Source organism: Cinclus cinclus, chromosome 2, assembly GCF_963662255.1.
Source record: "Cinclus cinclus chromosome 2, bCinCin1.1, whole genome shotgun sequence".
In the NCBI taxonomy this organism is placed as follows: domain Eukaryota; kingdom Metazoa; phylum Chordata; class Aves; order Passeriformes; family Cinclidae; genus Cinclus; species Cinclus cinclus.
Genome location: NC_085047.1, coordinates 116834199 through 116850973, shown reverse-complemented (window position 1 = coordinate 116850973; position 16775 = coordinate 116834199). Strand labels below are relative to the sequence as shown.

General features: G+C 49.5%; 1 protein-coding gene across 3 annotated transcripts in view; it reads right to left on the bottom strand.

The window, feature by feature from the left end:
- Nucleotides 1-16534, bottom strand: part of SON (SON DNA and RNA binding protein) — a 36505-nt gene extending 19971 nt beyond the window's left edge. For all 3 annotated transcript variants that reach the window (XM_062488210.1, XM_062488211.1, XM_062488212.1), the window contains exons 1-3: nt 16419-16534; nt 15630-15793; nt 1193-10525 (exon numbers count right to left, since the gene is read on the bottom strand). In XM_062488210.1, coding sequence (XP_062344194.1) covers nt 1193-10525; nt 15630-15793; nt 16419-16507 — 9586 coding nt within the window. In that variant the 5' untranslated portion in view covers nt 16508-16534. The remainder of the gene's footprint in view (nt 1-1192; nt 10526-15629; nt 15794-16418) is intronic.
- Nucleotides 16535-16775: the final 241 nt, after the last annotated feature.

Below are 16775 nucleotides of genomic sequence, written 5' to 3'. Positions count from 1 at the left end.
CAAACTAAACGAGATTCTACCTGCACTTTTTGCATTTTTAATGCTCTGTGTGAATAACTGGAATTGCAAAGAGCTGCTCTGGACTTTAAGGTTGGGCTGTACAGAAGGGAAGTGAAGCTGCAAATGTAACCCAAAGCACAGCAGTCCCAACTACAACATTCTCCCAGCCCCCAAGCTCTGATGTCTCTTCACTGATTCATTCCTGTTTTGGCAATACTGAGTCCTTCTTACACAGCATAAACTCCAGTTTCTTGACTACCTCTCTCTGAAAAGCTCTGAAAACTCTGGGGGAAGTCTTATCTCCCCACATGTAGCCCAAAAGCTACAGAAAACCATCAACCACTGAACAGAAAAACAAGCTCTGAGTAAAATTTCCTCTTGCTTGAAACAGAATTAGATTCTGTTGCAAAACTGAACAGGACAGTATTTTGCTTTAATAAGGAGAAAAAGGACAGCCCTAACATAGAAATAGGAAATAAAATGAAATTAAGCCTTCTGCTAGTTTGTAAATAACTCCCTAACTGGAAAGCTTCCATGCTAACTCTGAGGAAGAACTGGAAGGTTCAGAACCTCAAGTCCACCACAGGAGCTTTCCTCACACACTGTACAAGAGCTCATCTCCCAGTTCAAACCTTCTTTTCCCCTTATTAACTCACTACCCAAGGAAACAACACAGCCTCTCTTCTTCCAAGGAGAGAGAGAAGATGCGGCTCCTAAGATTTAATTTTATTTTCCAACCTGCTGGGTCTGAGAGTATTTTCAGAAGTAAGTCTCTCTTTCCTTTAAGTTCTTACCATGGGAAAGAGGAAATACAGAATTCTGGGAACACCTGACAACAGAGCTTGGGACTCTCTAACTGGCACCTGTATGACGTTTGTTCTCAGGAGCAGAAATTCTGAATTTTGTTACATACAAGTACTTGACCTTCACTAATTACCATGTAGAATGTTCCTGCAGACTTCAACACGCAGCTTCTGTACAAAAGCTCCAGAACCAAGGTAAAACTGGCTCTACAGAGGCTTTCATTCAAATGCTCAGCGTTGATTCTGCTCCAACACAAAAACTCCTGCTGGAAGTCACTGCCTAAAACTAAAGCACTTCCAAGAAATCCCTTCTGAACGCTCCACAGCTAAAAGCAGACTATGCACATCCACCTTAGGGTGGAGCTACAGAGAACAAAGCAGTCACTTACCCAGGTCTGTAAGACGTTTGGGTGATCTGCTGGAGAACTCGGAGGACCTGGACCTGCGCCGGTCGGGGGATCTGCTGTAGCGCCTTCTCCCCGAGGAGCGCGAGCGCCGCAGTCGGATCGGGGATCTGCTGGAGCTCCGTCTCCTCCCTCGGGACCGCGACCGCCTCTGCCGAAGAGGGGTCCGGCTCCTGCTCCGCAACCGGAGCGATATCCTGCGGTCTCTGGAGTCGGATCTTCTCCTTCTCCTGTCGGTAGACCTCGATCTGTTTCTCTGAGACCTCTTGCGCCTGTCTCTGGACAAGGAGCGCCGCCTTCGTGACGCCGACCTTGACCTGCTCCTCCTCCTGTGCCTGGAACGTGACAACGAGCTGGACCGGGATCTGGATGCTCTTCTCCGTGTTGCTGACCTGGAGCGATTCCGTCGGGAACGCGAGTCCGTGTCGTACCTCTTGGATCTGCGCTGGGAGGACCTGGAGCGTCGGCTCCTGGACCTGCGTGATGACTCCTTGTCTGCCGTTTTCTCCACAGACTTGGACTGGCTCCTCTGGCGAGCAGCAGACCTGGAGCGTCTCCGCCTGGACCTGCGTGAGGACTCCTTGTCCACTGTTTTCTCTACAGACGTTGACTGGCTCCTCTGGCGAGCCGTGGACCTGGAGCGTCTCCGTCGGTACCGACGCACGGACTCTTTGTCTGCTGTTTTTTCTACAGATGTGGATCGGCTCTTTTGGCGAGCAGGAGACTTTGAGTGTCTGCTGACAGATCTCTGTGGAGACTCTTTGTCAGATGCTTTGTCAACAGACTTGGATCTGGATTTTTCACGTTCGGAAGACTCAGAACGCCTACTTTCAGGGACAAAGGAAGAGTCCTGCTCCTCTGACTGCTCAAGAGGCATGGAATCCTGCTTTTCCTCATCTGCCAAAGAAGGCTCCACATCCTCTCTCTCCTCTTCACCACTGGAAGACTCTGACTCATGCTCATCTGACGATGTGGACTCTCTTTGCTCAGCTGTCAAGGAGGGCTCTGCGTCGTCTCCTTCTTCTTCAGCAGTCGTAGACCTCGATTCAGCCCCATCAGGGGACGCGGAACGTCTGTGTTCAGCTGCCAGAGGTTCCACATCCTCAGCTTCTTCACCTGCAGTAGACCTAGACTCCTGTTCGTCTGATGAGGTGGAATCTCTTTGTTCAGCTGCTGAGGAGGGTTCCACATCCTCTGCATCTTCACCAGCAGTAGACCTTGACTCCTGCTCATCTGAAGATGTGGAGTGTCTACGCTCAGCTGTCAAAGAGACCTCCTGGTCCTCTGCTTCCTCACCAACAGTTGACCTTGACTCACGTCCATCAGGAGACACAGAGTGATGTTCAGCTGTCAAATCCTCTGCTTCTTCATCAGCTGTAGACCTTGACTCACGGTCATCAGAAGATGTGGAGTGTCTACGTTCAGCTGTTAAGGAGGGCTCCCCATCTTCCACATCTTCCCCAGCAGCAGACCTCGACTCCCGGTCATCAGAGGATATGGAGTCTCTTCTTTCAGCTGCCAAGGAGGTCTCTGCATCCTCTGCCTCTTCTCCAGTAGTTGACCTTGACTCGTGCTCATCAGAGGACTCAGAGCATGGATGTTCTGTTGTCAAAGGCTGCTCCAGATCCTCTGCTTCTTCACCAACGCTAGATCTTGACTCGTGCTCATCAGGAGAAGTAGAACGCCTCTCCAGATCATCCATTTCTTCATCTGCAGATTTCTGATCATGGCCCTCAGGGGACACAGATCGTCTGTGTTCAGAGGTCACAGAGGACTCCAGACCCTCTTCCTCCATGGGAGACTTTGGCTCGTGCCCTTCCTGGTAGGAGGATGTGGAATATCTACGCTCAGATCTCAAAGAGGGCTCCAGATCCCCCATTTCTTCACCAGGGCCTGATCTCACACTGCAGTTATCAGGAGACACCGAGCGCCCTTCAGGCATTAAAGAAGGCATTGCATGATCCATTTTTTCTACAGGGATGGATTTCAAGTCGCTGTCATCAGGGGACATGGAGGCTCTATCATCCAGTGTTGAAGGTTCGAGACCGTCTACTTTTCCATCAGTGGTGTATTTCAACTCCTGCCCATCAGGGGATGCTCCATGTTCATTTTCAGGTGTTGGAGAATGGTCCTGCACATCTGCTTTCTGAAAAGAGGTAAAACTCACCTCCTGGCTCTCGAAAAAGAGATGGTCACGTTCAGCTGTCAAAGCAGAGTCCACACCCTCTGTTTTCTCAGCATGTGCCAACCTTGACTCGTACTCTTCAGGTGACAAAGCATGTTCAGATGTCAGAGAAGGTTCCTTGGCTGTTAGTCTTTCAGCAGGGCTGGACTGCAGCTCCTGAACTTCAGGGGTCATGGGACATTCACCTTCAGACAAGGACAACTCTTGCACCTCTGTTTTTCCAGCAACAGCAGACTGCAACTCCTGGCTATCCGTGGATATTGAACTTTCACTTTCAGATGCTTCAGAATGTTCCTCCAATTCTTCTTTATCAACAGGACTAGATCTCAAATGACGCTTTTCAGGGGATGCATCGTACTCATTTTCAGGCAGCAAAGAACACTCCTGCACCTCTTGTTTTTCAGTGTAAGCAGAGAGCAGCTCCTGCTCCCTGGGAGATGCAGCGTATTGGGTGTCTGGGACCAGCACTGGCTCCTGCACTGCTGTGCTTTGAGCTAGGCCAGACTGCAGTATTTGACCTTGACGGAAGATGGAATATTCACTGCTAGGTGTCAGAGAAGGCTCCTGCACCACCTCCTCAGCAGGGCTGGCTGTCACCTCCTGGCCCTCAGTAGTCTCACCATATTCATTTTCAGGCAGCAGAGAACACTCCTGCACTTCTGGTGTTCCAGCCAAGAAAGAGGGCAATCTGTGATCATTAGAAGCCACAGTGCTGTCAGGAACCAGAGCTTCCTCCTGCATCTCTGCCTTCTCAGGAGAGCTGGACCTCACCTCCTGGCTCACCCAGGACACAGCATGTTCATTTTCAGCAGGCTGTTGCACCTGTGTCTTTTCAGCAGAGTCCTGGCTGTCGATGGACTCCAAACATCTTTCTTCAGGCATCTCATAAAGCTTTCGCAGCTCTGCTTTTTCACCAGGGGTTGATGTCAACTCTGGGCCATCAAGCCCTATGGTGTACTCATTTTCAGACACTTGAGAAGACTCCTCAGCTCTTTCAAAAGGCGTGGATGCCAGCTCATGACCATCGGAGGCAACAGAACACCTGCTTTCCAGTATCAGAAAGGGCTCATGCACCTGCATTTTTTCACTGTAGGCAGATCTCAGCTTGTAGCCATCGGGGGATGCCAGGTGTTTCAATTCAGATGAATTCAGCACCTCTGCCTTTTCTGCAGGGACAGGTCTCGGCTCGTGACTGTCGGGCAACAGCAGAATCCCACCCTCCGACGTCACAGCAGTCACTGGGGGCTGCAGTCTTTCAGGTGTGCCCACAGATTCACAACCAGCAGCAGACACGGAGATGCCACTTTCCAGTGAGAGGGAAGGCTTCCGGAAGTCCACTTTTTCTACTGCAGTAGATGTCAATTTATAACCTTCCGGAAAGATGGAACAGCGGAGCTCAGATGCCACTGACAGTTCTGCACTCTCTGTTTGCTCAAAGGAATTGTACTTTGCTTTGTGGCCATCGTGGCATATTGGAATCCCACTTTTAGACATCACCAAAGATCCTGCGCCATCTATTTTGCCAGTTAGGTATCTTGTTTCGTGCATTTCTGAAGATCTGGGGCAGTCAACCTCGAGTAGTTGTGGAAGTGTTGGACCATCTAAACCTTTGTCAACAGATGATCTAGAGTCACGAACTTCGTAAGAAGACACTGAAATGACATCGGCAGACACCTCAACAGAACTGCACACAGATGTCAGGGAAATATCCGGAGTCTTGACTTTTTCAACAGATAAAAATCTTTGTTCATTTCCATGCGGCGACTTAAAGGACTCGCCTACAGACAGTGGATGCTCCTCTATTGGTGCAGCAAAGCTGGATCCTGATCCGTGTCCATCAGGAGACACGAAATGTCCACTGTCAGGAGCCAGAGAAGGCTCCTGCATCTGGCCATCAGGGATCACAGGGTGGATCATTTCAGGTGGCAGGAAAGGCCTCTGAACTTCCACTGCTCCAGGGCTGTCAGCCAGCTGGGAAGACTCACATTCAGGTACTTGCAGAACCTGTGAAAGCTCTGTGTGCTCACCAGGGATATGCTGTGATTCGTGACCATCAGACAAGTTGGAGAGCCCACCTTCAGACAGGAGAGAAGATGATTGAACTTGCATGTCTCTAAGTGCTGGAGGCAGCTCTGGACCTTCTACTTCCTTGAGAGGTGCAGTCCTGGACTCATCTCCACGGGAGGCAGAGAGATGGAATTCTGCTACTGAAGAAGTCTGTAGATCTCCCCTTTTTTCAACAGATGAGGATCTTGACTTGGATGTGGAGTATGGAAGTTCAGGTAGCGGTGAAGACTCCAGAGCTGCTGCTTTTTCAGTTGATGTATTTTCAGATGTTACAGACAACTCTGAATCCTGAGTTTTTTCCACAGATGTGGATCTCAGTTCCTTGTCATCTGGGGTTTTGGAGGTATCAAATTCAGATGTGGCAGAATGCTGCAGATCTGCTGTTTTTTCGACAGATGAGTTTTCCTCAAGGCTCTCTGAAGGTTTGGAAAATCCACTTCCAAATGACGGTGGCAGCACTGGGCCATTTACTCCTTCATCAGACAAAGCTCCTGATGTGGGACCATTAGAGGATTTACCTTCACTTCCAAAAGAAGATTGAGGAACATCTTTATCAAGACCTTTGGCTGATTCCTGAAGTTCAGAAGACTCCACATGCTTGCTACTGGGCTTTGATGAGGATAACTTATCTTTCTTTTCTACAGATTTGGACCTTGACTTAACACTGTCAGAGGACTTGGAACGTTTCCGTTTGGATTTTTTTGAAGACTCCTTGCGCTTTTTTTCAACAGACCTAGACCTAGACTTGTAACGTTCAGAAGATTTTGAGCGTCGACGCTTAGATTTTCGTGAGGATTCCTTCTTTTTTTCCACTGATTTGGATCTAGATTTGTAACGGTCAGAGGACTTGGAGCGCTGACGTTTAGACTTCCGCGATGATTGCTTTCGATCTCTTTTTTCTACTGACCTGGATCGAGACTTGTAGCGATCCGAGGACTTTGAGCGCTGGCGTTTGGACCTCCGTACAGATGCTTTCCGACCTCTCTTCTCAACAGATCTTGACCTGGATTTTGAACGATCAGAGGAACCAGACCGATGTCTGAACCTCCAAGAGTATTCTTTGCCTCCTCCCTTTTCTGAAGACCTGGATCTAGATTTTGACCGGTCAGAGGACCTGGAATGTCTGCGGCGGGATCGCCAGGAGGACAACCTCTTTTCCACTGACCGTGACTTAGACCTGTAGCGGTCGGACGACCTGGAACGTCTGCGTCCGGACCTTCGGGAGGACAATCGCTTCTCCACTGACCTGGACTTGGATCTGTAGCGGTCAGAAGACCTGGAACGCCTACGCCCGGACCTTCGGGAGGACAATCGCTTCTCCACTGATCTGGACTTGGATCTGTAGCGGTCAGAAGACCTGGAACGTCTCCGACCGGACCTTCGGGAGGACAATCGCTTCTCCACTGACCGTGACTTAGACCTGTAGCGGTCGGAAGACCTGGAACGTCTCCGACCGGACCTTCGGGAGGACAGCCGCTTCTCCGCTGACCTGGACTTGGATCTGTAGCGGTCAGATGACCTGGAACGTCTGCGTCTGGACCTTCGGGAGGACAGTCGCTTCTCCACTGACCTGGATTTAGACCTGTAGTGGTCAGATGACCTGGAACGTCTCCGTCTGGACAATCTCTTTTCTGCTGATCTGGATTTAGACCTGTACCGGTCAGATGACCTAGAACGTCTGCGCCTGGACCGCCGGGAAGACACTCTCCTCTCTCTCTTCTCCACAGATCGGGACCTAGATTTGGAATGCTTTTTTCTGGAAACTGAATAGTTTCTGCTCCTAGAGCGTGCTCTTTTAGAGGTCAAACGCCTGGAAGTAGAACGTGACCTTGATTTTTTCTTCCGCTTCCTAGACCTGGACTGAGACTTGGAACGGCTCCTTTTCTGTTTCTTTGAATCATGTTTTTTCTCACTGGTTCTATGACTACTTTTTTCAACAACGTTCTCAAGTCTCATGAGAGTCTCCTTCATTCGTGCCGCCACATCAGGCTGCACATCAGATGTTTCTGAGTCTCTTTTCTCTGAGTCCTCTTCTGGAGTTGCTTCTTTGACATCCTCAGCCTCTGGAGTGTCTTCCAACTGGCCTTCCTCTATAAGTTCTGGACCTGCTTCTGCATAGTCCTTCTGCACAGTCTCAGATACTGAAGCTGCTTCCAAATCTTTTGTCTTTGCCTCCGACCTTATAGCTGCTTCTGCATCTTTCAGCTCTACCTCAGTATGTGAAGCTGTTTCCAAATCTTGTGTTTCTACTACAGGAGTCCCTGCAGAAACTTTTTCCTCTGCTGCATGTGAAGAACTAAAAACTGTTTCTGCTACTAAAGGCTCAGGTGTTAGAGTCTGCTCCACATCTTCTTTATCAATCACCATATCCTCTACCTGTTGGCTCTGTACTCCTTCTACATATTGTACCTCAGCTGTCACTTCTTGTTCCAGTGTGGTCTTCACACCTTTCGCATCCCCTGGTTCTGGAACTGCTTCAGAACACTTTATTTCAGAAGCACTTAAGATTTCTGGAGCCTCCTCTGCACTTTTCCATTCTGCAGCAGGTTTTTCTTCTTCAACTACCTGAAGCTCTTGTTGGTTTTTGGCATGTAAGTATTCTGGAACAGCTGCTGAAGCATCACCCATGGGTACCTCAAGCTCTTCACCTGTTCCAGCATCTTTCACCTCTACTGTTGCAGATTCTTTCATGCTCTCCAACCACCTCTCTTCTCCAGCTTCTGATGCTGGCTCCAGATATTTTACTTTCTCCAGTTCTGAGGGCTCATTTCTTTGTGTGCTGGTCCTCCTTTCTGCAATTTCATGTTCTACAGCAGATCCCTGAGTTTGAGCATCTGTCAATTCAGTCAATATTCCTGATGCCATACTGTTTTTTTCCACTCTGGGCAATGACTCCAATACTGCTGCTGAATGACCTACTATTTGTTCCTGAATAGATTTTGAACTGGTTTCTGAAGTTTGCACATGTTCCAGGATTGCTTCTCTGCTCCTTGTCTCTGCTTCTGGAGCGTGTCCCGAGTCCTTTCTCTCCCTCAGCACTTCAGTTTGTGAGGTTCTTGTGTGTGTCATGACCTGCAACTGCGCAATGATGGAACTCTCTGTTTGGCTTGCATGGAGAGGCTCTGTCTCTGCTGTGGCTTGCTGTGGCATCAGCCCTGCCAATGCCTCAGCCTCTCTAACTGGTTCCACGCTTTCACATGCAACCACAGGTTCAGGAGTCCTTTCTAAGGCAGGAAGTCCTGGGCTCTCAAGAGTCCCACAATGCATAGCTTCTTCTGAAGCTTTCACACCTTCCACTTGTAAGGACATGGAAGCTGTTGTAGAAGTTTTTGCTTCCACCACAACTGCTGGTCTCAGGACTCCTCCTGGATATTGCGTATTTTCCTTCTGCAAACACAGGGCAGGTGCCAAACTTCTCACGTGTGACTCGCCCTCAGGCCTTGATTCCCTCAGCAATGAAGTACCCTCTGAATCTTTTGCTCGTGGACTTCTAAAGCCCTCTGCCATCTGGACTTCTGGCACTACTTGGGAAACAAAGGTCTGTACAACCGCTGCGGGTTCTGAAGTTGCTCTTAATCCTTTTGCCTCTGCAGCCATGCTAACACCTGTCAATCCTGCTGGAAGTGCAGATCCCTGGGTTCTGTCCACACTCCTTGTTTCTGTCAAGACTCCATGTTGTAGGAACATTCCTGATGCACCCAGAGCTGTTGCAGGACCTGTGGTCCCTTCCAGACGTTTGCCTTGCAGACTTTCGTGAGCCGCTCTGACATCTTTTGTTACAACACCCACAGGTTCCATGGCTGTTTCCAAAGCTTTCACATTTCCCGTAGCTGGTTCCATATCCTTCATTTTTGTAACAGCTCCTGGTCCTGGAGGTGTTTTGGCACTTTTTATTTCCACATGGGTCACAGGGGTGGCTGCAGATAATGTCAAAGGATGTTGCAAAGGTGCACCTGCTTTCAGAACACTGGAAGCCTCCACGGGGCTGCCCTGTGTCATGCTCAAACTCCCAGATATAACTGAAGGCTGCAGGGATGGCTCCAAAGTTCTGCTCACACCCCCCAGCTCCGAAGATCTCTCCACACTTTTCACATTTCCCATGTGCAGAGATTTTTCAGCTGTTTCTGGAATTTTCACTTCTTGCCCAGCCACAGCCACGTGAGCTACAGTCACAGCACTTGGATGTGCCCAATGTGTAGGTGTAGGAGTTGTTGTCACACCACTTGCCAAGGACACGGATTCCGAAAGTGTTTCCAACCCCTGTGCTGCCCCCTGAGACACAGACTGATGAGATGCTTCTGCATAAGTCAACACCTCCATGGTCTCGGGCTCAAGAGCTGTGTCCGAAGCTTTTACTTCCCCAATGCTTTGAGATGTCAGAGTGACTTCTGTACCTCTTAGTGCTTCTACCGAATCTTTCTGAACCTCCGATTTACTGACAATTCCAGATGGGATGCTGGACCAAGTGTAATTTTCACTATCAACAACACTGGCATTAATAGCTACAGGATAAATATTTTCATGGGACTGCTGAATTTGTTCTTCGCTAGTGCAAATTGTAGTTTGAGCTATACTAGTATTTTCTGGGATATTAGACTGGATGCTTTCTAAATTAAATGGAGGATTTGTTGCACACAAAGTCCCCTCCCCACTTCCGAGATTTTCTGCAGATTGCTGAGAATCAGTCACTGAATGAGAAACAAGTCCTAAAGCTTGATTATCAAGCCCCTCAGTTGGTTTTGAGCACAGTTCTGGCTGCACGTGGCCAGCCAGGTTTGCATCTGCAAACACTCCATGCTGTACATTCACTTGGGAGCTGGACTGCTCTGGCATCAAGTGAGGAGCTGGCTGCACGCCTGCAGGTTCTCCGGGACGTGCACTCAACTTGGATTCCTTTGGTTGCTTTTTATGCTTTTTCTCTTTCTTCCTCTTCTTCTTCTTTTTCTTCTTCTTCTTGCTTTTGTGTTTCTTGTTTTTCTTTGCTTTTTTCCTAGGAATTTCATCTTCACCAGTAGAGCTCCTTTTTGTAGTCTGAGTACTATTTTTCACAGTATTTTTGTCTACATCTAGAAAAAAATAACATTTACCTTGTAAACATTTCCAAGACTGCATTCAAGGAATTCTTTCAGAGTAGTTGTGAAGTACAAGGACAGAGGTACAAAACAACTAAACTTGCAAACCATGCCTGAATAACTGAACCACCACACGCAAACAGCACACACGCACTTTTCAGCTCCCTTTCCTTCCTCTCAGAGTAACTCTAAGCAACAAAACTTCTCTTAAAAAATTACCCAAATCTTGTTTGTCAGGACAGAGGTCCAGTGGGAAAACAGCTCTTTCCAAGTAATATTAAAGTCATGGAATGGTTTGGTTTGGAGGAACATTAAAACCCATCTGGTTCCACCCCTGCCACGGCAGGGATACCTCCCACTGTCCCAGGCTGCTCCCAGCCCCAGTGTCCAACCTGGCTTTGGGCACTGCCAGGGATCCAGGGGCAGCCACAGCTGCTCTGGGCACCCTGTGCCAGGCCCTCCTCACTCTCATAGGGAAGAATCGCCTCCTAATACTTGACCTAACCTTGCCCTCTGGCACTGAAAAGCCATTCCCTTGAAGAAGGGAAGAGAGGATATTTCTGGGAATTACCACCCTGTCAGCCACAGCTCTGTGCTGGGAAGATCATGGTACAGATGTTCCTAGAAGCTCTGCTAAGGGACATGGAGAACAGGGACGTGATTTGGGACAACCAGCACAGCTTCACAAAGGGAAAATCCTGTCTGACCTTCTGTGGTGGACTGACTGTATCAGTGGGTAAGGGAAGAGCTACAGATGACATTTATCTGGACTTGTGTTAAGTTATTTTGACACAGTGCCCTCAACAGTCTTCTCTCCAAACTGGAGTGAAGAATTTGACAGGCGCACTGTCAGGCGCATTAGCAGTTGTTTGGATGGTCACATCTACAGGGGAATGGTCAAAAGCTCAAAGTCCTGATGGACATCAGTGACCAGCGGTGTTCCTCAGGAATCCATATTGGGACCAGTGTTACTTAATAGTTTCATTAATGAATCAGTGTTACTCAGTATCTTCATTAATGGCAGAGGGATCGAGTGCACCCTCAGCAGGTTTGCAGGTGATGCCAAGCTGCAAGTGCAGGTGACACCTCTAAAGGACAGGACCATCCAGAGGGATCTGGACCAGCTCCAGAAGTGCCCCCAGGGAATCTCATGAGGTTTAACAAGGCCAAGTGCAGCACTTGAGTCTGGGGAACCCCTGGGATCAATCCAGGCTGGGATGAGCAGATGGAGCAGCCCTGGGAGAGCTGGACCTGCCCCAGCCCAGAGCCCCCTGTGCCCAGTGTGAGCAGCAGGAAAGGGACTGGGATTGTGTCCTGCTGCCCCCTCAGGTGAGAGGTCACCTGCAGAGCGGCCCCAGCCCTGGATCCCAGCACAGGGAGGAGCTGGAGCTGCTGGAGAGAGCCCAGAGGAGGCAGCAGGATGAGCAGAGGGATGGAGCAGCTGTGCTGGGAGGAAAGGCTGGCAGAGCTGGCATTGTCCACCTGGAGAGACTTCAGGTGACCTATGACCTTCCAGTACCTGGAAGTACAGTAAAGGTAGCAGAAGATTATTGACAAAAGCCTGGAGTGACAGGACAAGGGACAGTGGGTTCAAAATGAGCAAGATTTGGGTTAGGTGAGGTATTAGGAAAAAATTCTCCGCTGTGAGGGAGGCGAGGCCCTGGCACAGGTAGCCCAGAGAAGTTGTCCCATTCCTGGAAGTGTTCAAGGCCAGGCTTGACAGGGCTTGGAATAACCCAGGATAGTAGAAGGTGTCCCTGCTCATGTCAGGGGGTTTGGAATGAGATGATCTACAAGGGCCCCTTCCAACCCAAACCATTCCATGACTGCCCTGTGTCCTGTCCCTCCATCCCTTGGCAATTGTCTCTCTCCATGTTTCCTGCAGCTCCTCCAGGCCCTGCAAGGCCACCCTGAGCTCAGCCCAAAGCTTCTCCTGTGCAGGTGAACAATGCCAGCTCTGCCAGCCTTTCCTCCCAGCACAGCTGCTCCAGCCCTCTGCTCATCCTGCTGCCTCCTCTGGGCTCTCTCCAGCAGCTCCAGCTCCTCCCTGTGCTGGGATCCAGGCCTGGGGCAACTCTGCAGGTGGGCTCTCACCTGAGCAGAGCAGATGGGTTGGATGTCCCCCCCACCCACGCTCAGTGGGGCAGCACATTCCAACAGGAGGCTGGAGATGTGCTTTCAAACCCCCAGTGCTGCACACGGAAGGTAAACCAGAATTCCCATTTTCCAAACAAATTACCAGAGAGGGGTTTTATGCCACCAGACCTGACCAGCCACTCTCCCCTGCTGTGCTTTAACCCTTGAGTGAGTTCAGTGTTGCTGCTGTGCTACAAATTCTCCTTGCATTCACTGACCAAGTTACTCACTAGGGCCTAGCAAATTAGGGAAAAGAGCATCTACATGCCCAATCCCACTTTAAGGCACTGCAGGCTGGAAAAGGTGTGGGGACAGACAGGACTGCAGCTGCCACGAGCCACTGTAAAGCTGCATGTTCCTCTTAGAGCAGTTGCTTCCAACCAGAAAGTAACAAATTTAGATGGCTGTGGGGGCAAGCAAATCATTGATGGGGAAGGGACAGAGGGAGACTGGGGTTTCCATCACCATCTTTTAATTCTGAACCTCACTTCCCTGTGGATTTAACCTTTGTTAGGTTCTTGCCCTTCTGGAGACCTAGTGCCATGTTTCCAGGAGAAAGGCATTTAGTTAAAGGCAACTTGCTGGGGTTTCTGTGAAATATGAGCTGTACACTGGAGTCTGCTTGCATGTTCCTTTCAATGATTCTATTTATACAGGCCAGGACAGCAACACAGACCCTCCAATTAGAATCCCAAAGCTCCTTATTTTCCAGAGAACATGGCAAAATCTTGCAAAGGCATTTGGTAACTGCCATACTGTGAAATGAATGTGACTTGAGATTCCACAACAAGCATACCAGGTAAATACTTATGGAATAAGCAACTTAGAAATAATTTTTGCACCAACATTGCTGTGAATGTGTTGAGAGAGAACAGTGAAGCAGAGTCAAATTATGGACAAAATGTCCAGCCCACAGCTGGAGAACTGCATTGCTCAGAGGGTGAGCAACTGGCCCACAGGTTGGGCACAAAATGTGACAGTGACTGGGGTGACATTGGGCTGACACCAGTCACTAGAGGGGTTCTGCAGAGCTCCATTCTCAGCCCAGATCTCTTCAACATCTCCACTAACAACCTGGACACAGGACTCAAAGGGATAATTAGTCTGTTGAGGATACTAAAATGGGAGGACCTGTTGACTCCCTTGAGGGCAGAGAAGCCCTGCAGAAAGACCTCAACAAATCAGAGATTGGCAACCCCCAACCGTGTGGAGTTTAACAAGGGAGGTGCTGGATTCCACACCTGGGATGGGCAACCCTGGCTGTGTGGATGGAGAGCAGCTGTGGAAGGGCCCTGGGGGTCCTGGTCCAGGGCCAGCTGGAGCTGAGTCAGCCAGTGAGCCACCGAGTGTGCCCTGGAGCCAGGAGGGACACGGGGGATGGGGAAGGGTCTGGAGGGGCCCCACGAGGTCACTGGGTCAGTGCAAAACCTGGAGGAGCCCGAGGTCAGAGCTCCCTGGGGCTGCAGCTCCTCCCGAGGGGCAGCGCAGGGACAGCTCCGATCTCTGCTCTGGCACAGGGACAGCACCCAGGGAGCGCCTGCAGCTGGCCCAGGGCAGGCTCAGCTGCATTTGAGGGAAAGGTTCTGCCCTGTCCCACAGGGTGCTGGCACTGCCCAGGCTCCCCAGGGAATGGTCCCGGCCCCGAGGCTGCCAGAGCTCCAGGAGCTGCCAGGGATGCCCAGGCTGGGATTGTTGGGGGATCTGGGCAGGGTAGGGGTGGGACTGGATCATCTCTGGGTGTTTATTCCAGCTCAGGATATTCTGGAATTCTATAAAATTAATGTTCCTGCAAAGTTAATTCATTACATTCAGATAATCAGATAATGCCTCTTGTCTAACTGATTTTCAGTTACAGACAGTGGGAATGCTTGCCAACAGGTAAGTTCATTAACTTCCAAATTAACACATCTCATTTCTTTATTACCATGTGACCTTGCCTCAGCTGTCCACAAAAGATCAAAAGAAAAAATAAACAAACAAAAATAAAAATCACATCACCAAACAAAACCAAAGAAAACCACCAGTCAACCAAGAACCTACCAAAACCCCCTCATGTCAGCCTGAAGTGCTCCTTGTACAGCACAAATTCAAAACTTGAAAATGCTCAAGGTACACAAACCACGGAGAAAAAAAAACCCTAAAGCAATCCCAAACTCCTGCATGCAGAATCTCTGAAATTAATCATTTTCTGTGCTGCCTCTGGAACTGTACGCACCCAGCACACTGCAGTCTCCTGTGTTTCAACTCCCAAAAATGAGAAATGCAACAATAACAGCCTTCATCACCTCACCAACCCTCCACCATCAGAAATTTTACAGCAAGGACCAGTTCCACATGAGGGGACACCCAGATATGACGTTTTAGCATTAAAAAAAAAATCTAGTAATTTATTCAAGATCTGAGACTGACACATCCAAATCCCTTATCCTTTGCAAGGCTGCAATGTAAGTACCTACACTTTAAAACAGCAAATCAGCTTTTGACTCAACAGTTCATCACAGATCTGGTTTTTTTTGTAATCTGTTTTGTTCTTTCAAAATAATCTTGAAAACCAACCCAAAGAAGAAACTACTTCTATCAGCATCAGCTTTGGTACTAAGAACAGTTCAGTGACCCTGGAATAAATATATATAAAATAATACAGAATTTAGAGACATATATATGAATACGTATGGAAAATATTTATCTGTTTCAGCACTGGAAAGAAACAATTCCAACTTTTCCCCATACCAAAGCCTACATATAACAGCCAGCTCAATTTTTAAATTATGTATTTTTCTGGCCACTTCTGGATGTAAAATCACAGTAGAGAAAATATTTAACCAATTCACAGCAAACACACAACTTGTCAGAGGAGCAGCACCAAGAAGCACATTTTCATCTCTATAACACTGATGTGATTTTAGGCACAGTCACAACCTTCTTACCAAGAAAGAGATTTGCCAGAAAGAGGTTTTATTACCTGGGTTGCACTGCAGCTCAGTCCCGAGGGCTCCGGAGAGCACTTCCTCTATTTTCTGCACTATCTGATCACTCTGACAACTCCCAGCAGCTCCAGAGGCTTCGGAAGGCCCAGCTTGCTCAGCTGGGATCGTGTCACCATTGGGCTGGCCTTCCACCTTTGCACTAACCAAGTTAAAAAAAAAAAATCAACTTAATACAAGCGATTTTGAGCCTTTTCTTGAACATTTTTTGTCATTCACATACATTTATTATAGCCAATGCTTCAGACCAGTACTCCAGCCTCCTGAAAAAGCCGTGCACTTAAAAGCCTGCCTTTGGATTAATTTTCATTTATCTAGTCCGGACACTGGGGTTGCTGAGGTTGAGACGTAAGGGGAAAAAAAAAAAAAAAACAAACCACATTCTGGAATGTGCCACATCCCCCGTGCTCGTACAACCTTGCAGGGGTTTCTTATACAAAACAAATACACGCAACGCGCTCTCTTCCATCTTTCTCTTTCCACCGTTTTCCTTGTTTTACGAGGTAAACTTGGCAAATTTAGCCGTAGATAAGACAAACTATGCAGGCGCCTGCTCCGACGTGAGGACAGCACCGAAACAGGGGTGAGAGTGGGTAGGCGCGTCCCCCCACCGTCTTCTCTCGGCCCTTGGGCCGTGCCTCCCTCAGGGCGCCCGCACGGCCACGACCCCCCCGGCCCCGCCATGTTGCCGCCGACACGACCCTCAGGCCGCGGCCCATCTCTCTCCGCCCCGCGGCTTTCCCCACCGCTCCCCACTGCCTCGTTACCCGTCGTGCTGCTGCTGCTGCTCCTCCTGGATCTCTCGGAATTTGCTGACCACAAAGGACCGAAGGATCTGCTCGATATTCGTCGCCATGACACCCCCCCTTCCTTCCTGCCCCTACGCGAGGCCTCCAGCATCCCACAGTGCACCGCGGCCCCGGGCGCGCGCTGACGTACCCGCTGTAAGCCCTCTCCCGATTGGCTGCGTTCGCTGTAAGCTGTCTCGCCATTGGCCAGAGCGGCGTGCAGCTGCGAACGGCCGCTCTAGCGCGGCGCACGGGCCATAGAGCAGCGGCGGGTTCCGGCGGAGGGGGAGGAAGGTCTCGTGTCCCCTCAGCCGCCGCCGCCATGTTGTGGCGCTC